This window comes from Capsicum annuum, chromosome 10 (genome assembly GCF_002878395.1).
Source record: "Capsicum annuum cultivar UCD-10X-F1 chromosome 10, UCD10Xv1.1, whole genome shotgun sequence".
NCBI classification, from domain to species: Eukaryota; Viridiplantae; Streptophyta; class Magnoliopsida; order Solanales; family Solanaceae; genus Capsicum; species Capsicum annuum.
Genome location: NC_061120.1, coordinates 220,143,804 through 220,167,282, shown reverse-complemented (window position 1 = coordinate 220,167,282; position 23,479 = coordinate 220,143,804). Strand labels below are relative to the sequence as shown.

At 39.7% G+C, this 23,479-nt stretch overlaps 1 protein-coding gene and 1 pseudogene across 1 annotated transcript; one reads left to right on the top strand and one right to left on the bottom strand.

The window, feature by feature from the left end:
* Window positions 1–3,092: 3,092 nt before the first annotated feature.
* Window positions 3,093–3,973, top strand: LOC124887914. Its single transcript, XM_047397847.1, has 3 exons — window positions 3,093–3,116; window positions 3,368–3,471; window positions 3,652–3,973. Exons 1-3 carry the CDS (start codon window positions 3,093–3,095, stop codon window positions 3,971–3,973), a joined length of 450 nt encoding a protein of 149 aa, XP_047253803.1.
* A 464-nt stretch (window positions 3,974–4,437) lies between these two features.
* On the bottom strand, window positions 4,438–20,625 carry LOC124887913 (annotated as a pseudogene).
* Between the last annotated feature and the right edge of the window lie 2,854 nt (window positions 20,626–23,479).

Sequence of the window (23,479 nt, the reverse complement as noted above, 5' to 3'; positions counted from 1 at the left end):
ACCTTTGATTGATAGCATTGAGCCTTTTGATATGAACTTGACTCTCATGGTAGAGGAAAATAAGTTTGAAGTTGTTATGTTGGTAGACTATGATAGAAATAGAGTGGCTCATTGAAGACTTGGTGATACCCATGTTAGGTGTTATAATCTAAGCTCGAGTCCTTGAAAGTCATGCTAATAGAAATAAGAGTAGAGGCACTAGAGGGTGTGCACTTCAACTTTGGGGATACTTATGAAGATTTGAAGTTAGTAAGTGTTCGAGTAATAGATGATGACTATTAGGGTTACAGAATGATAGAGTGTGCCTTAGGAGGTAGTATTAGCAGTGGGTGTTCCACTCTCATATGTGGTCTTTTGGGTTAAGTTTTATTAATTTTGTGTATTGTCATATTTCAAAACCTAGAGTGTAGTAAGGTATCTCCAAAAACTTAAGATGATGGCTTGAAGCTAAGGGGGAGATGACTAAATGTAACGCCCCGCATTTCGGGCTACAATATAGACCATGATTCTGATGTGTTGATGAATCCCGAAGCCATAAATCCTATGCCAATACGGCATGTTAATTATTTATGTAGCATATGAATCCATTCAAGCTTGAATTTAGACCATAGGGGTCATCTAACTCAAGGACGAGTTGAAAACTACTTCGACTGATTAAGTTTAAGTGGACATTATAATTTGTGTCAACTTCTATTGACCATGAATCTTTGTATATGTCGAATTAGAAAGACTACTATGTGTAAAATGATAGGTTTCCGAGTTAGCTTTCCAACGATACCAATATTGCTAAAATCCGGCACCCGACCAAGAAGTTATGGCCTTTCAAAGTGATATGGGTCGCCTAACCAATCGCCCATGGCCATTGGAAAGCATAGGCGATAGCTTAGGCGATGCCTATGTAAACATAGGCGATAGCCTAGGCGGCGCCTATGTAAACATAGGTGATGGAATGGGCGGCGCCTATGTAAAGGTTTCAAGTGACTTAAACACTTCATTTTTGGGGCAAAATGGTCCTTTTCCACCCTTACTTAGCCCTAAAACACGAAATTCAGTTCCAAGGACCCCAAAATACACCTTCTTTCATCAAAAGTGCTCAAGGATTCTCCTTAGTGTTTCAAAATAAAAACCCCAAGCAACTCAAGATTCAACCGGGGGTAGTTTTATGAACATGCATGCTTTTAAATGAGGGTTTTCAATAAAATACTTGCTCTTATTATGATTTCTAAGTCATTTTTTTAGGTCATGGGAATTGTTTGCCCATATACTTCAATGGTTGAAACCATGCATATGTGATTTTGAGATTTTCCATGGAAGTTTGATAAACATGAATGATAAATTTCTTTCAAATTCCCATGATAATATTTCGATACCCCATATTATATTATGACCAACAAAAGAGAGCATGAATTTGAAATAATTATTTTCCACTACTTGTAAATGATGAAAACATCTTGATTTTTACATGATTATGCATATGTTGATGTGATATTGATGATTTTCTAGTCGGGTATGACGATACCCTACAAATAAGATATGTGATTGAATCAAATGAGATTTGAATGCATTGATTTTACATGAGATAGGTGGATGCCCGAAGAAGGCATTTGAGTTTAAGGGCTCATCGCTAGAAACCGTGTTTGCCGACATGGGAATTTGGTACTCTGCTTTGTAATCTTGCGTACCTGACTTCGTGTCATTCCTAAATTAGGACTATGGTTGGGAGCCTATTTTGTGATCTTGTGCACTACCATTGGGTCAAGACACACAAGATCACACAACAGGGTGTTGGTGTAAATGTTATATGTAGGGTATTCCACCTAGCTCAGCTGCATTAAATTGTTGTTGAAAACAGATACATTATGCCCATGTGTTTTCAAGTGACTTGATATGAAACTGCTTTATAACGGCTCTCAACTATATTTTGTAAAAATATTATGTTTTGTTTTGATATCTCTACGTACTAGTACTTTTGTATTGACCCCCTTCCTCCCAGGTTCGGAGGCGCAGTCTAGGGGTCCAGAAAATTAGTAGATTCCTCGGACAGATTTGCAGAGTCACTTGGTGAGCCTTCTATATTTCGGAAGGCCTGATTATCTGGCAGTGTCATTTATCATTTATTAGTTTTGGGTCTACTGGGGGCCTTGTCTCAGTTTTCAGTTAGACATTTGTTTTAGTCATGTAGTAGAGATTTCACAGACGTTATAGAGGTGTTAACTTGAGATTTTGGGACATTATTCCCTATTATTGCTTTCATATGACTCTTGACCATGTTTTCCATAATGTTATTGCCTTCCGCATCTCTTTATCATTTGAATTATGTGCATGATTACCAGAAATATAGGGGTATTTCGGGCCTTCATGGTTCGGGATACTCGTCACGGCCAGGGCCCTGGTTCGGGTCATGAAAAACTTGGTATCATAGCACGGTTCATGGTCCTAGGGTGTCTGTAAAATCGCGTCGGGTAGAGTCCTGCTTATGGGTATGTAGCGTGCCACACTTATAAGCAGGAGGCTGCTAGGCATTTAGGAAATGTTTCCCTACTTTGTGATTTAGTTCGTGCTTCAGAGTTTGAACTGTCCCCTACTCAATGATCTCTTGTATTTCAGAAACACAGTCATGCCTCCACGTCGTATCATCGATCAGAATGCTCAGGCAGATGAGGTCCACCCCACCCATGGGATGTGGACTCGTAACAGAGCTTATACTCCAAAACTTGTCCCTACTCCGGGAGTCCCTCTAGTCCCAACCAGTCCACCTCAGGCTCCGCGGACTAATGTCAACAGTCCCTCAACTTCTCAGGGAGATATTTCAAATGCGGAATTCAGACGGTCTATTCATATGCTGACACAGTTAGTAGCTAACCAGGCTCAATGATCGGAAGATGTTGGGTCTACATCTATTACGTCTGAGGCTACTGGGGTCGGATATTTCATGAAGATGAACCCACCTAAGTTCACTGGCACCAAGGTGGAGGAAGATCCACAGGAGTTCGTGGATGAGATGGAAAAACTCTTTAAGGTAATACATGTAGATGAGGTTGAAGGGGTGGATCTAGCAACTTATCAGCTCAAGGATGTTGTGAATCAGTGGTATGGCGACTGGGAGGAGTCAAAAGGTGAGAGTACTGAGCCCACAGTTTGGGGAAAATTTGTGGAAGCTTTCCTTGATCGATTCTTTCCTCTGGAGTTGAGGGAGGTTAAAGCGGAAGAGTTTATGAATCTGAAGCAGGGAAGTATGAGTGTCCAGGAGTACACTTTGAAGTTTAATAAACTAGCCCGCCAGGCCCCAGAGTTGACTAGTAATATGAGAGCCCAGATAAGGAAATTTACATCCGGCCTTTCTGATAACCTGGTGCTTGAGTGACAGGGGGCAGTGTTGAATAAGGAGCTAGACTTTGCTCGGCTGACCATTCATATGCAGCAAATAGAAGAGAAGGAAAAGAAAATTTCAGAAGCAAGAGAGAAAGACAGGCAAGCAAAGAGAGCCAGAATCATGAATCAAAATCACAGCCAACCATAGAGCGGCAACTGGGGAAATAGATGGCAAAATAAGAAGTCTTAGAGTAATGCACAGTCAGCTGCCAGCACCCCAGCGCCCAGACCACCAATAGACAGACGATCGCAGAGTTTTCAGACTCCTCATGGATTCAGAGCCCCAGATACTCAGTCACAGGACAGTGTGGCCCAACAGCATCATACTCATCCACGGTGCGACACTTGTGGGAAGAATCACTCAGGGAGGTATTATTTTGAGGGGAGGAATTGTTATACTTGTGGCAAGGTGGGTCACTTTCAGAAATATTGCCCTTCTACTGGAGGAAATGCGTGGGGAACTAAGCCCCAAGCCACGTTCACAGCTCCTCCTCATAAGGGTGCTCCTTCAGCTGCCGGGAACAATCACAACCGGTTATATGCTTTGACCAACTGCCAGGAGGCAGAAGTTCCCCCAGATGTTGTTACCGGTACATTATAAATCTTTTCCTGTGATGTTTATGTGTTACTTTATCCTGGGTCTACTTTATCCTATATGACCCCTTATGTGGCTGTTGGTTTTGGGTTTGAGCCTAGTGTGATTTTTTAACCCTTTTCTGTTTCCACCCCGGTGAGGGATTCTATTATTGCTAAGAGGGTGTACAGGGGTTGTGTTGTGACTGTTAGTAGCCAGGATACGCTGGCAGATCTCGTAGAGTTAGATATGGTTGCTTTTGATGCTATCTTAGGAATGGATTGGCTCTATTTGTGCTATGCCACATTAGATTGTAGGACTTGAAGGGTTACTTTTTCTTTCCCGAAGGAACCAGTGATAGAGTGGGAAGGATATTCTTTATCATCCAGAGAGCATTTTATATCCTATCTTAGAGCCCACAAACTTATTTCTAAAGGTTGTTTGTACCACCTTATCCGAGTTAAGGACTCCAATGATGAGAGTCTTTCTCTTCAATCTGTTTCCGTAGTAAAAGAATTCCCAGAAGTCTTTCCAAATGATCTCCCAGGAATACCACCTGATAGGGAGATTGAGTTTGCTATTAATGTGTTGCCAGACACTCGTTCTATTTCCATTCCGCCATATAGAATGGCTCCTGCAGAACTAAAAGAGTTGAAAGAACAGTTAGCAAATCTCCTAGATAAGTTTTTTATATGCCCCAGTGTGTCCCCTTGGGGTGCACCTGTACTTTTCGTGCGAAAGAAAGATGGTTCCCTTCATATGTGCATAGACTATCATCAGTTGAATAAGGTCACGATTAAAAATAAATATCCCCTTCCTTGGATTGACGACCTTTTTGAACAGCTTCAGGGTGACAAGTGTTTTTCAAAAATAGACCTTCATTCGGGTTATCATCAGTTGAAAGTTAGGGAGTCAGACATACCTAAAACATCTTTCCGAATCCGATATGGTCACTACGAATTTCTAGTCATGTCCTTCGGGTTGACTAACACCCCTACAGCCTTCATGGATCTTATGAATAGAGTGTTCTGTCAGTTTCTTGACTTGTTTGTCATTGTATTTATTGATGATATTCTGATCTATTCTAAGAGTAAAGAGGATCACGCCAATCACCTCTGAATTATTCTTCAGACCCTTAAGGATCATCAGCTGTATGCCAAATTTTCTAAGTGTGAATTCTGGTTAGATGTTATTTCCTTCTTGGGGCATATTATGTCCAGTGACAGGATAAGAGTGGATCCCCATAAAGTTGAAGCAGTGAGAAAATGGCCCAGACCCACGACTCCAACCGATATTTGGAGCTTTTTGGGTTTGGTGGGGTATTACAGAAGGTTTATAGAGAGTTTTTCTTCCATAGCTGCTCCGTTTACTACACTGACTCAAAAAAAGATGAAGTTTGTGTGGTATGACTTGTGTGAAAATAGTTTTGAGAAGTTGAAGGACAAGCTGACTACTGCTCCTGTTTTGACCCTTCCCGAGGGTATAGATGATTTTATGGTTTATTTGATGTGTCCCGTGTGGGACTTGGTTGTGTATTGATGCAGCGTAGTAAGGTGATAGCTTATGCATCTAGGTCGTTAAAGGTGCATGATCGCAATTACCCTACTCATGACTTGGAGTTAGCAGCTGTGGTGTTTGCACTTAGAATCTGTAGGCACTATCTCTATGGAGTGCATGTTGATATTTTTACTGACCATAAGAGTTTGCAGTATGTTTTCTCACAGAAAGAATTGAACCTCAGGCAGAGGCGTTGGATAGAGCTTTTGAAAGACTATGATATGAGTCTACATTACCATCTGGGAAAGGCAAATATTGTAGCCGACGCCCTCAGCAGGTTGTCTATGGGCAGCCTTTCTCATGTTGAAAAAGGGAAGGAAGAGATGGTGAAGGATATTCACCTTCTTGCAAATTTGGGAGTACAACTCTTAGATTTCGAAGATGGAGGGGTGATTGTTCATGAGTTAGCTAAGTCATCCCTTTGTGCTGAAGTTAAGGAAAAGCAGGTTGAAGATCCCATCTTGATGCAAATCAAGAAAGATGTGGGTCAACAAAAGGTTATGTCGTTTGAAATTGGTGGTGATGGTATTATGAGATTTCAGGATAGGTTGTGTGTTTTGAATGTTGATGGACTGCGGAAAAGAATCCTTGATGAGGCGTACACTTTGAGGTATGTCGTTCACCCAGGCTCTACTAAGATGTACCATGATCTGAAAACCTTGTATTGGTGGAATAACATGAAACGTGATGTAGCTGATTTTGTGTCCAAGTGTTTAAACTGTCAACAAGTGAAGGTAGAACACATGAGGACAGGTGGTACTTCCCAAGAGATAGCCCTGCCTTTATGGAAGTAGGAGATGATAAACATGGACTTTATTACAGGACTTCCGAGATCCCAAAATCAGTATGATTCTATATGGGTGATTGTAGATCAGTTGACAAAGTCAACCCACTTTTTGCCTGTGAGGACTAATTATTCGGGAGAGGGTTATGCTAAGATTTACATTGTGGAGATAGTTCGGTTGTATGGTGCACCAGTGTCCATTATATTCGATAGAGGTACACAGTTTTCATCTTAGTTCTGGAGATCTTTTTAGAAGGTTTTAGGTACACAAGTGAATTTGAGCACAGCTTTCCACCCTCAGAAGGATGGTCAAGCTGAGCGTACCATTCAGACCCTTGAGGATATGTTGAGGGCATTCATTATTGATTTTAAAGGTAGTTGGGTAGATCATCTGCCACTGGTTGAATTTGCTTACAATAATAGTTACCATGCCAGCATCAAGATGGATCCTTTTTAGGCTTTGTATAGGAGGAGATGTAGGTCTCTGATAGGATGTTATGAAGTGGGTGAGACTCAGTTGTATGGGCCTGATCTTGTTTATCAGGCGATGGAGAAAGTGAAGATCATTAGAGAACGACTCAAGACTGCTCAGAGTCATCAGAAGTCCTATGCCGAAGTTTGGAGAAGAGAACTAGAGTTTGAAGTTGGTGATTGGGTGTTTCTCAAGGTTTCTCCTATGAAAGGAGTTATACGGTTTGGAAAAACATGTAAATTAAGCTCTCTCTATATAGGGTCATATCAGATTCTGAGAAAGATTGGTACAGTTGCTTATGAGCTAGAATTGCCTTCAAGTTTGGGTTCCATTCATCCGGTATACTATGTATCCATGTTGAAGAAATGCATTGGAGATCATTTTCTGGTATTGCCAGTAGAGGGTATCAAAGTGACAGATTCCTTGTCTTATGAAGAAGAACCCATTGAAATTTTAGATCGCCTAGTTTGAAAGCTGAGGAGCAACGAGATAGCCTTAGTAAAGGTACTGTGGAGGAATTAGAAAGTCGAAGAAGCAACTTGGGAGTTAGAAGAGGACATGAGAAATAGATATCCCAATTTGTTTTCTTTGATGGAGGAGGAGACAGAAGATACTATTCCTATTTTATCTTTCCTAGTCCTTTATTATGCTTGAAATCGTGTCTGTCTGTGTCCCGCATCGTCATTCAGGGACGAATGATCCTATGGGGGGATAATGTAACGCCCCACATTTTGGGCTATAATATAGACCATGATTCCGATGTGTTGATAAATCCCGAAGCCATAAATCCTACGCCAATATGGCATGTTAATTATTTGTGTAGCATGTGAATCCATTCAAGCTTGAATTTAGACCATAGGGGTTGTCTAACTCAAGGACGAGTTGAAAACTACTTCGACCAATTAAGTTTAAGTGGACATTATAATTTGTGTCAACTTCTATCAACCAAGACTCTTTGTATATGTCGAATTAGAAAGGCTGCTATGTGCAAAATGATAGGTTTCCGAGTTAACTTTCCAACGATACCAATTTTACTAAAATCCGGCACCCGAGTAAGAAGTTATGGCCTTTCAAAGTGATATGCGTCGCCTAACCAATCACCCATGGCCACTAGAAAGCATAGACGATAGCTTAGGCGGCGCCTATGTAAACATAGGATATAGCCTAGGCGGACCCTATGTAAACATAGGCAATAGCCTAGGCGGATCCTATGTAAACATAGGCGATGGAATGCGCGGCGCCTATGTAAAGGTTTCAAGTGACTTAAACACTCCGTTTTTGGGGCAAAATGGTCCTTTTCCACCCTTACTTAGATCTAAAACACGAAGTTCAGTTCCAAGGACCCCAAAATATACCTTCTTTCATCAAAAGTGCTCAACGATTCTCCTTAGGGTTTCAAAATAAAAATCCAAGCAAGTCAAGATTCAACCGGGGGTTTTAGAAACTAATTGCATATTTGGAATCTTCTCAACGTAGGCTTCAAGAAGCGTCTAATATTCGTAGTAATCGAGGTACTAGGGGTTATCCAAAAATATCATGGGCGTAGTTTTATGAACATGCATGCTTTTAAATGGGGGTTTTCAATAAAATACTAATAACTTGATCTTATTATGATTTCTAAGTCATTTTTTAGGTCATGGGAATTGTTTGCCTATATACTTCAGTGGTTGAAACCATGCATATGTGATTTTGAGATTTTCCATGAAAGTTTGATAAATATGAATGATAAATTGCTTTTAAATTCCCATGATAATGTTTCGATACCTCATATTATATTGTGACCTACAAAAGAGAGCATGAATTTGAAATAATTATTGTCCACTACTTGTAAATGATGAAAACATCTTGATTTTTACATGATTATGCATATGTTGATATGATATTGATGACTTGCAAGTCGGGTATGACGATACCCTACAAATAAGATATATGATTGAATCAGATGAAATTTGAATGCATTGATTTTACATGAGATGGGTGGATGCCCGAAGAAGGCGTTTGAGTTTAAGGGCTCATCTCTAGAAACCGTGTTTGCCGACATGGGAATTTGGTACTCTGCTTTGTGATCTTGCGTACCTGACTCTGTGTCATTCCCAAATTGGGACTATGGTTAGGAGCCCTTCTTTGTGATCTTGTGCACTACCATTGGATCAAGACACCCTGCTGTGTGATCTTGTGTGTCTTCCCCTCACGTATACTCTAATCTCGACGGCAACCGAAGTTTGATAGTTGGTGTAAATTTGATATGTAGGGTATTCCACCTAGCTCAGCTGCATTACATTGTTGTTGAAAATAATTACATTATGCCCATGTGTTTTCAAATGACTTGATATGAAACTGCTTTATAATGGCTCTCAACTATATTTTATAAAAATATTATGTTTTACTTTGATATCTCTACGTACCAGTGCTTTTGTATTGACCCCCTTCCTCCCAGGTTTGAAGGTACAGTCTAGGGGTCCAGAAATCAGTAGATTCCTCAGACAGATTTGCAGAGTCACTTGGTGAGCCTTCTATATTTCGGAAGGCCTGATTATCTGGCAGTGTCATTTATCACTTATTAGTTTTGGGTCTACTGGGGGCCTTGTCCCAATTTTCAGATAGACATTTATTTCAGTCATGTAGTAGAGATTTCGCAGACGTTATAGAGGTGTTGATTTAAGATTTTGGGACATTATTCCCTATTATTGCTTTCATATGACTCTTGACCATGTTTTCCATAATGTTATTATCTTCTGTATCTCTTTATCATTTGAATTATATGCATGATTACCAGACAGATAGGAGCGTTTTGGGCCTTCATGGTTTGAGATACTCATCACGGCCATGGCCCCGGTTCGGGTCGTGACACTAAACAAATAACCAAGTAAGAATATCAGATTCTTGTAGTGATGTCATGATGATATATAACATCAAAAAGTAAGGGTGAATCTCAACCCATTCCTATCTCAGTATTTCTCAGTGATCCGAATACCTACTCATGCTTTACGATTTAGTTCCATGATCAGTTCATGTTCATACATATGATAGAGAGTCTTGTACTCATGCTTTATAATGTGCTCCATTTCCATAACTCATGTCTTATGCTAAATAATTGGTGAGATTCAACTTATAGCCATGAATACCCTAAATTCAGAGCGATTTGGTGAGTCTCTGTTGTTGTTTTGCTATTCCTCAGGCTTTAGATGAGTGTCAAGCTTCATATAGTATCATTCCATGCCTCCAGATCTTATGTTCTAACCTTTTTGTGACTCCTCCTTATGCGATGATAGTGGTGGTGAGTAATTATTCCTTGTTGATGGAAGATCATAGTACGCTTGTTAGATAAGGCCATAAGTATGAAGTAAGATTTGGGGCCAAGTTTTTATTTATGTGATGGTTAGTGGAATTTTGTATGTATATGTTCTTGGGGTAGCTCGTGGGAGTGATATTGATAGTGTTTTAGAGAATATGTGAAGTATGCCTTTATGAGTGTTTGCTTTGAAGTTTATATGTGGTTATAAAGATAGGCTTGAATGACATGTTGAGATTGTTGTAAAGGAATGCTATATGCGCTAGCGACTTCATAGTAAGAGTTCAGAGTAGTCATTGAAGTGGTAAGGCATGTTATACTTAGGATGTGATCTTTAAAGGAGATATAGAAGATTGCATCATATGGTTTAGAATAATAGCATGGTTTAGCATGTTGTATTTTTGTGACTTAGAGTTAGGCTTGATCACGGAGAAGGGATTAAGTTATTTCCGACATTAGTAGAAAGATTTGTCAATGCTTATATGAGAATTTTAAGCTGAGTTAAATAAATATGATATTTAAGGAGAATAGTATAGTTAAGTGATATTCGAGAAGTGTGCTAAGCTTGAAAGTAAGAAGTTGTAATCCCAAAGGCCTGGTAATTCTATCCTAATGCAGGAGTTATATGCCTATGATCTAGACTGTAGAGTAGTTTCAATGTGGTGATTCCTCAGTTGGATGTCTTGTTTAATCCATACCTAAGATTTATGGCTCCCTATTACTGCTAGAATTTCTTTAGATAATTGTGATGAATAGATACTCCAGTTAAGTATGAGGGTGTAGTATAATTCAGTCTATATGGTCAATAAGTTAATTTAGCAGTTAGATTCGCATGACTTGTTTTCTCGTCTTTGCACTTATTCATGCTACTCAAAATCTCAGACATGCTACTATTCCAAGATAGAGTATACCAGTAGTTACAAGTATAGCCTATTTTATGCATCATGCATTAAATTCAGATTCCAAATGTTTAGTTATGATTCAATTCGTAGGTGCCCTGTGCATCGCCTCAGTTTTCCGAGTACCTTAGTGAATTGAGCATTCATAGAGGTACATGGGGTATCAAGGGGGAGATACCCCATTCAGTTATATGCATAGATTCTTATTACAAGTTTCACATCAGTTATTATTGCGTATTTAGCCATACGTTCATACGTTAGTTCAGTCAGATATGAATGCATTAGAAATGCATGTTCAATAGAAAAGTTCAGCTTATCAGTGTATTCAGTCCTGCATTCATGAGAACAAATCGGTCACAGATCCATGCATCAAATATTCATGATTCATTATGAGAATTCAGCCTATGAGTAGCTTTAGTTGTGTATTCCATGCCTCGGATATGCATGTCCGGCATAAGCATTTAAAATATCAGTAACTCAAATCTTATAGTCATGTTTTCGATCAATGTATTCTTTCTTAGGGAACATATCATGTCCGCGTTATCCCATACCCTTAAGACTTTGACATTCTATCCATCATTCGGAGACGAATGATCCCAAGGGGAAGATAATGTAACACCCTGTATTTCGGGCTAGAATAAAAATCATGAATCTGATGCGTTGATAATCCCAGATCCTTAAATCCTATGCTAATTTGGCATGTTAATCAATTATGTAGTATGTGAATCCATTTGAGCATGAATTTAGACCATAGAGGTCCTTCAACTCAAGGACGAGTTGAAACTATTTCGATTGATTAAGTTTTAGTGGATGTTGTAATTTTTGTCAGCTTCCATCGACTATAACTCTTTGTATATTTCGAATTATAGAACCTACTATGTGTCAAATGATCGGTCTTCAAGTTAACTTTCCAACGATACAAATTTTGCTAAAATCTGACACCCGAGCAAGAAGTTATGGCCTTTTAAAGTAGTATGCATCGCCTAACCAATCGCATATGGCCACTAGAAAGTATATGCGGCGCCTATGTAAATATAGGCGATATCATATGCGGAGCCTATGTAAATATAGGCGATATCATATGCGGAGCCTATACAAATATAGGCGATATAATATGCGGCGCCTATGTAAATATATGTGATATCATATGCGGCGCATATCTTATGGTTTCAAGTGACTTAAACACTCCGTTTTTGGGGTAAAATGGTCCTTTTCCCACCCTTATTCAGCCATAAACACGAAATTCAGTCCCCAATTCTCCAAACTACATTCATATTCATCTAAAAATTCTCAAGAACACTCCCAAGGGTTTAAAACTAAAAACCCAAATAAATCAAGATTTAATCGTGGGTTTTCAAAATTGATTAGAGATTCGGAATCCCCAATCCACACGCTTCAAGAATCACCCATTATTTTTCAAAATAGAGGTACGCGGGGTTTTCCTAAATTCTCATGGGCATAAAAAAATCATATTTTAGAATGGGGTTTTTGAATCTATGTATATATTCATGTATTAAATGTTTTAACATCATTGTTTTGGTCTTTTGACCTTCCCCAAAGTGATTTGAGAATATAAATGTATGAAACCTTGTATTTAAGAATGAATTCTTGTTGAGATTATGATTTTCGGTGAATTCCCTCTTTAGTGAATTTTTTCAGATTTCTCATAGCATATGAATTATTTTGCAATGCATCCCTGAAAAGCACTATATGAAATGATTGAACTCTTATTATGATTTTAAAGTGGTTTTAAATCATTAAAGAGGGAATCTAGCATGAATGTTTAATGTTCATAATGCATGTAATGAAAGAGTGCATGGATTTTCTAAAGGCACTAGACCACCATATGTTGATGAAGTTTTTGCATGATTTTGACTTGACTTTCGAAACACGAAATCTTCTATATCAGTTACATGTTTTTGGTGGTCTAAATTATGCTTTAAATAAAAGATTTAGCTTAATGTATTATGGCTCAGAAATCATACCAATTCAGACCAATGTCATATCAGACTCATACTAATAGACATTTCAGACTATCATGATTTTAGACATTCAGAATGTTGTATGTACAGAAAAGGTTAAAAATGAGCATACAGAGATGTTAGGTGGTTCCCTGAAGAGGGCTTGAGTTCAAGCAACTCATTGCCTAAAACCGTGGATTGCCGACCCAGGTATATTATTATACACTGACTTAAGCATCGTATGGCGTATCAAATTTAGGAACTCCAATCCTTGCGGCATACTCGGGTTGGAGGCTTCCCCGCCGAGTCAATGGCGGATTCCATATCGCCCGTGGAATATCAAACTTGTAGGGGATACCACCTAACTCAGAAGTAATACACAGATCAGAGTTTGAGATTTACAGACAGGTTACATGTTTTCAGAAGGTGCCCATGTGTTTTTTAGAAACTGTTTTTCGCATAACGTTTGAGTAATATTTGCTCTCACGTATTATATATATATATATATATATATATTTGTGTGTGTGTGTTCAATTACTCTATTTTGGATTGCTTCGCATGCCAGTACAATTGTGCTGACCCCCTTCCTCCCAGGTACTGAGGTGCAGTCTAGGGGTTCAGATCCTCAGTAGAGTCTACAGACAGGGTTGTATCAAAGTTCAGTTGGTGAGCCTTCTTTGCTTTGGAAGGCCTAGTCATTTAGGTATTTATTTCAGTATGGCTTTTGGTCTGCTGGGGGCCTTGTCCTAGTTATTCAGATAGTATGTCAGTAGAGATTTCGCAAACTGTTGCAAATGTTTATTAAATATTGTTAGGCATGTTTTCAGGCCTTTAACTGTTTTAAATTATTGACCATGTTTCCTTATTATTGTGTCTATTTCATATTACTTTGATCATATGAATTATGTTCATAATTACCAGATAGATAGAGGGCGTTCTGGGCCTTCGGGTTCGGGAATGCTCGTCATGGCCAGGGCCCCGATTCGGGTTGTGACATGCTTTCCTGGATAATGAACACTGTGAGTGAGAGTCTGTTATCTGACATTGTTTATGCCACAAATGCTTGTGCAGTTTGGGAGGATTTAAAGGAGAGGTATGACAAGGTGAATTGTATGTGTCTATACTAGTTGCATCGTGAAATTAATATGCACTCTTAAGGTACAGATTCAATCTCAGCCTATTTTACCAAATTGAAGAGTTTATGGAGTGTGTATGATCTACTAGTGCCAAATCCTAGTTGTGCTTGCCCTACATCTAGAGAATACTCAGATCATATGTGTCAACTTAGACTTTTATAGTTTTTAAGTGGCCTGAATGAGTCCTATAACCAAGCTAGAAGATAGATATTGCTCAAAGAAGTGACTCCTACTCTCAGTCAAGCTTATGCTATGCTCATAGAGGATGAAATCCAATATTCAGCATGTATGATAACTGTGAATGATAGATCAGAACTACTTTCTATGCAAGTGAATCAAAATTATAGTTTTGGACAAAGAAACTCTAACTATAGAGGCAGAAAGTGTGATTATTGCCATCTATTGGGTCATACCAAGGAAACTTGCTATAAGTTGGTAGGGGATCCAAATGACTAGAAGAACAGGAAAAAAAAAGGCTACAACTCTAATTTTAGATCACAGTATACTGGCAGTAACAACCTATCCACAAACAATGGTGGAAACAACTTTGTAAACACTGGTCACAGGTATATTTCTCAGGCTTCAACTCTGGTAGCTGGTCAAGTTGATGCTGATAGTTCTAGTCATGAAGTGACTCACACACCAAAGGCCAAGCCTCACACGTTCACTGAGGAATAATACACTTAGATTATGACTATGTTGAACAAAGACACAACAGATACAAAACAAGTCAATACGATAGGTATTACTACTTGTTTCTTGTCCAAAGCATGTTCTAACAGTTGGATTGTAGACTCAGGTGCTACATATCATGTGTCTGCACATAGACACTTGTTCAAAGAAGGTACCAGATTAGACTCCAAGCATATGGATAAGTTACTCCTTCCAACATGTGATGAAGTGATAATTTCACACACTGGAGAAGCTCACATTTTTGCAGATGATGTGCTCAAAGATGTTCTAAATGTTCCAGACTTCAAACTCAATTTGCTATCTGTTGCCAATGTAACCAAGGAACTTTCATGTTTTGTTTCTTTTTATCCTAATTTTTGTATCTTTTGGACCTCTTTAATGGCAAGGTGAAAGGGATTGGTAGGTAAGAGGGTGGACTATATATTCTTAAAGGTGGTGGTTGGACAAGAGGTGCTAATCATTCAAGATCAAAAGCCAATGGATTTATTGCAGAAATCTCTACTTCCAGTTGCATCTTATCGCACCAAAGACTTGGACACCCTACTGCTCAGGTTCTCAAGTGTTTAGACATTATGAAGAATCCCAGTGATGAAAACATGTTGAATAAATGTTCTGTGTGTCCGCTAGCTAAACAGACAAGATTGTCATTCCCTTTAAGTACTACTAGATGCTCTACATGTTTTGAACTTGTACACATGGATTTGTGGGGTCCATATAAAATTTCTACTTTTGACAACAAGTATTACTTCTTGACTATGGTAGATGACCATAGTAGATACACTTAGGTGCACCTGTTGTAGTTAAAGTCTGAGGTCATAGTGGCCATTAAGACATTTGTTTCCATGATTAAAACTCGGTTTGGCATAATAGTAAAAACCATTAGATCTGATGATGGCACTGAATTTATCAACTATTAATGTAAGACATTGTTCCATTCCCCTGGGCATACTACATCAGAACAGCTATCCTCACACTCCTTAACAGAATGGAGTTGTGGAGAAGAAGCACAAACACATATTAAACATAGCTAGAGCCCTCAAGTTTCAGTCTCATTTGCCCATTAAGTATTGGGGACGATGTGTAAAGGCTACAATATATCTACTGAAGAGGTTACCATCTTCTATTCTAAGTTGTAAGAGCCCATTTCAGTTGATGTTTTCCAAGGATCCCAAGTTGTCACATCTCAGGGTATTTGGATGCTTGTGCTATGTCACTATCCTTCCAAGAGGTGATAAGTTCACAGAAAGGGCCAAACCTGCAGTCTTGGTGGGATATTCAGAATCTCAGAAGGGGTATTTACTGCTGGATATCACCTCAAAGAAACTATTAGTCAGTAGAGATGTGTTTCATGAAGATACATTTCCTTTTGCTTCCTCACCAGCACAAAATACACAAGCTTCCTTATTTGGAGAAAATATTACTGACTTCTTGATTCCTACAGATGAAGAAATATTTCATGAAGCAAATACTGAGAGTGTTACTGAAGGAGCTCCAACTGAGGAGGATGGCATTTCTGATGCTGAAGTTCCTGGTGCAGCTTCACCTGGCACCACTCATAAAGAAATATGCCGAGATAACTGTTCCCTACCTCAACCCTTTTCCAGTAGACCTGCGCGAACAAGTAAACCACCAGTGTGGATGCATGATTATGTTGATACTTCTTGAAATCAGAGATACAAACATCCATTAGCCAACAACTTATCTTATAAAAATCTAAGTCCTACTTATCAATGCTATTTATCCAAATTCTCCACTTTAACTGAGCCTCAGCACTATAAACAGGCTGTAATAGATGAAAGTTGGGTGGAAACTATGTAATCAGAGGTTTAAGTCTTAGAAGCTAACAACACATGGGTCATTGTTGATCTACCTAAAGGGAAGAATACTGTTGGTTCCAAGTGGATATACAAGATCAAATATCTTGCAAATGGTGAAGTGGAGAGGTTCAAAGCAAGGTTAGTGGCCAAAGGATATAGCCAGCAAGAAGGGTTGGACTATCATGAAACCTTCTCACCAGTAGCTAAGATGGTTACAGTCAGATGTGTGATTGCACTAGCTGCATCTTAAGGTTAGAATCTTCATCAAATGGATGTGCATAATGCATTCCTCCAAGAGGATCTTGAGGAGGAAGTTTACATAAAAATACCTGAAGGATTTAGAAGACAGGGGGAGCACAAGGTGTGCAAGTTGATCAAATCCTTGTATGGTCTTAAGCAAGCCTCCAGACAGTGGAATCTTAAGCTTACTCATGCCTTACTTGATGCTGGTTTTACCCAAAGTGCACATTATTATTCCCTATTCACCCTGTATCAAGGTAATGATACTGTTATATTTCTTGTTTATGTTGATGATTTACTAATCACTGGAAGCAGTGGATCCTTGATCAATGCTACCAAAATCAAGTTGCATCAGAAGTTTAAGATAAAAGACTTGGGGGATCTCAAGTATTTTTTGGGTATTGAAGTTTTAAGATCAACATCAGAGATCATTCTGAACAAAAGGAAGTATATTCTAGAGTTGTTTCCTGAAACAGGTCTTAGTGGTGCTAAGCCTGCTATTACTCCCTTAGAGTCTAATGCCAGGCTCATCTCTATTAAGTATGATCACGCAACAGGTGCACAAGGTGATGAACTGTTGTTTGATATTTTCTCTTACCAAAGACTTGTTGGGAAGATTATGTATGCCACTATTACAAGGCCAGACATTAACTTTGTTGTCCAGACTCTCAGCCAATTCATGCAATATCCCAAGAAGTCTCACTGGGAAGCAGCTACTAGGTTAGTCAGGTACCTAAAAAATTCTTTTGGCCAAGGTGTCTGGTTAAAGGCTGAACCTGGTAATACTTTGACTTGCTGGTGTGACTTTGATTGGGCTGCCTGTCCAAACACCAGAAGATCAGTTACTGGTTATGCTATTCACTTTGGTGAATCACTCATATCATGAAAGTCTAAGAAGCAACACACTATTTCTAGGTGTTCTGCTGAAGTTGAGTACAGAAGCATGGCTTCAGCAGTTGCAGAACTCACTTGGCTGGTTGGATTATTTTAGGAACATAAGGTCCCTATCAACCTCCCAATTTTATTTTATAGTGATAGTAATTCAGCCATTCAACTGGACAACAACCCTATGTTCCATGAGAGAACCAAACACATTGAGATTGACTGTCATTTCATTAGGGACAAAATCAAGGATGGATTGATTAAGGCCCTACATGTTCACTCTATGGATCAACTTACTGATCTTCTTACCAAGGGCCTAAGTCTTGCTCAACATGCCCACTTACTTAGCAAGCTTGGTGTGCTGAATGTTCTGCACCCTGCAGCTTGAGGGGGAGTGTTTTGGAACTTACACGACTACCTGTTCCATTGATGTGTAATACTTATAAGAGTAGGCATTTGACTAGTTAGGAGCGTATTGCTAAGTCAGCTGTATAAGTTGTTAGAGGTTGTTAGACAATGATTAGTGAATGGCAATTAGCTGTCAAATAGAGTGTTCTAGAAGAAAGGTAGTTATTAGATATTTTGTTGCCTATATAAGTCACAACAATCTGATTGTAACAAACAAGTTTTGAAGTAGTTGTAGTTTTGATTCCTCTCCTCTTCTTAGCTCCATCAATGGAGTCTTAGCAAAGTATTTTCACATCTTTGCTTAGTGTTAATGACTAAATCATTTGATTTACTAAATAAAGACAAAGTCAGACTAGTAGGTGTGATATAATAATTCTTTTAAGTTAAGTGAAGAAACGGTCAATTAGAAGAACGGGAATATATAAAAGCAAAGCATTATTCAAATGTAAAATGGATTGCAGGATTATTACGTTACACCTACTTCTCTGACTGTCTTTCCTTTTTCTGATCAAGTCAAATAATTTATTAGTTAAAAGATGTTGTACAACAAGTCGTGGGAATAATATTTGCGAAAAAATAGTTAAAGAGTTGAGAAACTTTATATCACAATACTTGTGAATACTAAATTCAAATCTCTCTATATTGATATCCTTTTCATCTTGTGAATGATATTTCACGTAAAAATCTTTGTGTTACCTCCTTATTTTTAGTTTCTTATTATCATGTCTGTCTTAGTGTCTCTTTCGATATCTTGTGAAGTTGATGGCAGCTTATACAGCTGTAATTTCTCTTCTTCAAACACTTGAGCAACTTCAGCAAAGACATCCCGAACTCGTTCAAGGTCAGAGTGTTAAAACGCTAGAATCCCTGCATGAAAGTGCTGAATATTTTCAATATGTTGTTGAAGAATAGTAGCTTAAAAAGTTAGTTACCAGTAGAATAGTAGTTAACAGTTCGAGTACTTTGGCACCTGATAAGTTTAGAAGTAGTTGGTATGATTGCATCTATAAATACCTCTTAATATACAAAAAATTTATTCAGCAAGAATCCCTCTTCTGAATACATTCTTCTTTTTCGTTTTTCTTTTTTCTTCTTTAATCTTGTTTGATCTTATAAGACTCGAAGTCACTGATACTTAGAGTAATTACAAAGTGTCCATCAGAAGAAAGGAAATATATACATGCAACAAATTAAGCCAAGAATGAATATATTGAAGTACATGCAACATAAGAACTCTAGAACAAATAAATCATCACACAGTAAACAAATAAACATCTCACACCAATTATCATCACACAGAAAACAAATGTTGTCAACATAGGTCTGTTTGAGAGTTGATAGCTGCTTAAAGGTTTGATTGTATCAAAGAGACTACGCTTTCATCAACTTGAAAAGCCTTGGCAAGAATATATGTTTCTATAGTTGGTTCTGATACGAAAACTGCATTAGCAATGCTTACAACACCAGGATTCTGGCTACTCAAAGCAGTAATAGCAACAACATTTCCATATCCCACGTTGCGTTGGTAGTGAACAAGGCCAATTGGAAAAACAAACACATCGCCTTTTTAAAGGATCTTAGTAATAAGGAGATTTTCAGGATTTGAAGTTACAAAACTAACTTGAAGAGAACCTTCAAGGACGGTGAGTATTTCACTAGCTTTTGTGTGAGTGTGAGGAGGGTTAATTCACCATGGTGCATAGTCGACGCGCGCCAGTGAGATACCAAGATGTTAAGGTGGGTAAAAGTCCCCCATTGGTTGGGAAATGGACTAGTGGTTTGAGCTAGCTTTTGAGGTTGAGTTAGGCCCAAGGTCCATTCTTGACATGGTATCAGAGCTAGAGCCAGGTCCATTCTCGTTTAGGCTCTTGGTCCACGCGCCAGTACCAGTTGGGACTGGGCGTGAGGGGGGTGTTAGAGTGGGTAAAGTCCCACATTGGTTGGGGAATGGACCCGTAGTTTGCTTATATGGACTTGGGAAATCCTCCCCTCTTAAGATAGCTTTTGAGGTTAAGTTAGGCCCAAGGTTCATTCTTGACATGGTATCAGAGCCAGGTTCATCCCCATTTTGGGCTCCTAGTTCACATGTTAGTGTCAGTTGGGCCTGAGCGTGAGGGGGGTGTTAGAGTCGGTAAAAGTCCCACATTGGTTTTGAGGTTGAGTTAGGCCCAAGGTTCATTCTTGACATGGTATCAGAGTCAGGTCCATCCCTATTTTGGGCTTCCAGTCCATACGCTAGTGCCAGTTGGGCCTGGGCGTGAGGGGGTTATTAGAGTGGGTTAAAGTCCCACATTGGTTGGGTAATGGGCTAGTGGTTTGATCTAGCTTTTGAGGTTGATTTAGGCCCAAGGTTCGTTCTTGATATGGTACTAGTGGTTTGAGCTAGCTTTTGAGGTTGAGTTAGGCCCAAGGTCCGGTTGAGTTAGGCCCAAGGTCCATTCTTGACACAAGAGTGTTCAGTCCTGGAACTTGAGATACATTAATAGGAGTGACCTTAGAGCCAAAAGTGGTTGATGTGTTTCCAGCCAAAGTGTTCATTCTAGTCTGTATGACACACTTTTCTTTTTAGTCGCACCAAAAAAATGTTACTTGTAAATTTTGCAATGATTAACTTTACACTTCTCAGTTTACTTTCGATGAGAAGGTCTATAACAACACAACTACTATGGCATGTAAAAGGCTACAAGATTTGGAAGTTCTTGTTTCTTTCTTAAACTTCGTGCTAAATTAAACTATGCCACGTTAGAAGGGAGGGACTACATAAGAAGACACTAAAATTCTAATCGCTATTTATTGATATACAAAACCTATGTTAGCAGGATCAGCCACGCAGAAATCTTGCATTTGACTTGGCTCAAAAGATAACACAACACAGCGGAAACTAAGTACTACTACTAGATTCAGCAGAAGAAAGTGCTTAGATATTTTCAAGAACTAAATAAGAGAAGCAAAACAACAACTGCTATACCTCAGCCTCAAATTAGCAGAAACAAAAGTAAGGATGAAGTGATTGATAAGATAGTCTCCTTATACATAGAAAGGAGAAAAGACTTCATGCATGCAAAAGTGCTATGAGTTTTGGTAAGTAATTTGTCCTTTTCAAAAATATTGTGAAGGGTCGTCCAAGCACATATGTAGACTTTGACAATTATTAGCTGTCATTTGCAGTGATTACCATATAATTTGCAGAAACAAGACAATAATAAGAGGCCAGACGGCTTAGGACAAAAGGAAATGGTCCAAAAGACTACTTTTTAAGGATACTAAATGTGATTTTTGAATACCTATAGATGGACAAATGTAGGATATGTTCACAGAGGTGGAGATAGAGTTTTAATTATGGGTTCAGCAGAACTCACTGAACGGGTCATTTTGGGGCCAATTCGGTGTGCTATGGCCCACGGTTTTCATGGTAGGCGCGGGGTCCGAGCATGATTTTGGCCAAAAATCGACCGAGCTGCCTTAGGCAGGCTGGAGAGCGTTCTAGTGTGGGCCATTGTGTTTTTTTGACCAGTTTGGGGTGGTCAAACAGGAAAAAAGGCATGAATGGTCCATTTCTGGGTTAATTCGATGTGCTATAGCCCATGGTTTTCAGGGTGGGCCCGGGTTCGGGCGTGATTTTAGCTGAAAATCAACGGAGCTACCTCAGGCAGGTTGGGGAGCGGCCTAGTGTGGGCCATTATGGTTGTTTAGGCGATTTGGGTGGTCAAAAGGGTGAAACGGTGCAAACGGGCCATTTTTAGGCCAATTATGTAGGCTAGCCCACGGTTTTTGGGGAGGGCCCGAGGTTTAGGCGTAATTTTGATCAAAAATTGATCGAGCTACCCCAGACAGACTGGGGAGCGGCCTAGTGTAGGCCATTGTGATTTTTTGGGCGGTTAGGGTGATCAAACAGGTGAAATGACATGAACGGGACATTTTTGGTCATATTCGATGTTCTATAGGCCACGATTTTTGGGGTGGGCCCAAGGTCCGGGTGTGATTTTGGATGAAAATCAATTGGGCTACCCCAGGTAGGCTAGGGATCAGCCTAATGTGAGCCATTGTGGTTTTTTGCACACTTTGGGTGGTCAAACGGGCGAAACAGCGAGAACGGACCATTTTCAGACCAATTCAATGTGCTATGGCCCACTATTTTTGGGTCGGGCACGGGGTTCAGGCGTGATTTTGGCCAAAAATTGATAGGCTACCCCAGGCGGGCTAGGGAGCAGCCTTGTGTGGCCATTGTATTATTTTTGGGCAGTTTAGTTGGTCAAACGGGTGAAACGGCGTGAACGGGCCATTATCTGACCAATTCGGTATGCTATAGCCCACGATTTTTAGGGTGGGCCAAGGGTCCAGGCATGATTTTGGCTAAAAATTGATTGAGCTGTCCTAGGAAGGATGAGGAATGAACTATTATGGGCCATTGTGGTTTTTTGGGCGGTTTGGATGGTCAAACGGGCAAAACAAAGCAAACGGGCCATTTTTAGCCAATTCGGTATGATATAGCCACTATTTTTGAGGTCGGGCTGGGGTCCGAGAGTGATTTTGTCCAAAACTTGACTAAGCTACCCCAGACAGGCAGGGAACCAGCCTAGTTGGGCCATTTTGGATTTTTGGGCGATTTGGGTGGTCAAACGGGCGAAAGAGCGCGAACAATCCATTTTTGGGTCAATTCAGTATGCTATAGCCCACAGTTTTTGGGGTGGTCCTAGGGTCCAAACGTGATTTTTGTCAAAAATTGATTGGACTGCTCCAGACAAGCTGGGCAACGGTCTAGTGTGGGCCTTTGTGGTTTTTTGGGTGGTTTGGGTGGTCAAATAGGTGAAACATCATGAACGGGCCAATTTTATGAAAATTTAATGTGCTATAGCCTACGATTTTAGGGGTAAGCCCGGGGTTCGGGCGTGATTTTGGCTAAAAATCGATCAAGCTGCCCCAGACAGGTTGAGGATTGGCCTAGTATGGGCCATTATTATTTTTTGCACGCTTTGAGTGGTCAAATGGGCAAAACGATGTGAACGGATAGTTTTTGGGCCAATTCGGTGTGCTATAGCCCACGATTTTTGGGGTGGACTGGGGGTCCGAGCGTGATTTTTATCGAAAATCATCAGGCTTCCCAGGTAGGCTGGGGAGCAGCATAGGGTGGGCCATTATGGCTTTTATGGCATTTTGGGTGGTCAAACGGGCGAAACGGTGCAAATGGCATTTTTGGGCCAATTCAGTGTGCTATAGCCCACGGTTTTTGGGGTAGGCCTAGATCCCGGGCATGATTTTAGTCGAAAATCGACCGAGTTACCCCAGGCAGGCTGGGGAGTGGCCTAATGTGGGCCATTATATTTTTTTGAGCAGTTTGGGTGGTCAAACGGGCGAAACAATGTGAACGGGCTGTTTTTGGGATAATTAGGTG

Excerpts from the sequence above, each read along its gene's own strand:
- LOC124887914 (XM_047397847.1), top strand. The coding sequence starts at position 3,093 with ATGGCGACTGGGAGGAGTCAAAAG. Across the intron at positions 3,117-3,367 it reads CGACTGGGAGGAGTCAAAAG|GGGGCAGTGTTGAATAAGGA; the intron begins GTGAGAGTACTG and ends CTTGAGTGACAG. Across the intron at positions 3,472-3,651 it reads GAAGCAAGAGAGAAAGACAG|AGCCCCAGATACTCAGTCAC; the intron begins GCAAGCAAAGAG and ends TCATGGATTCAG.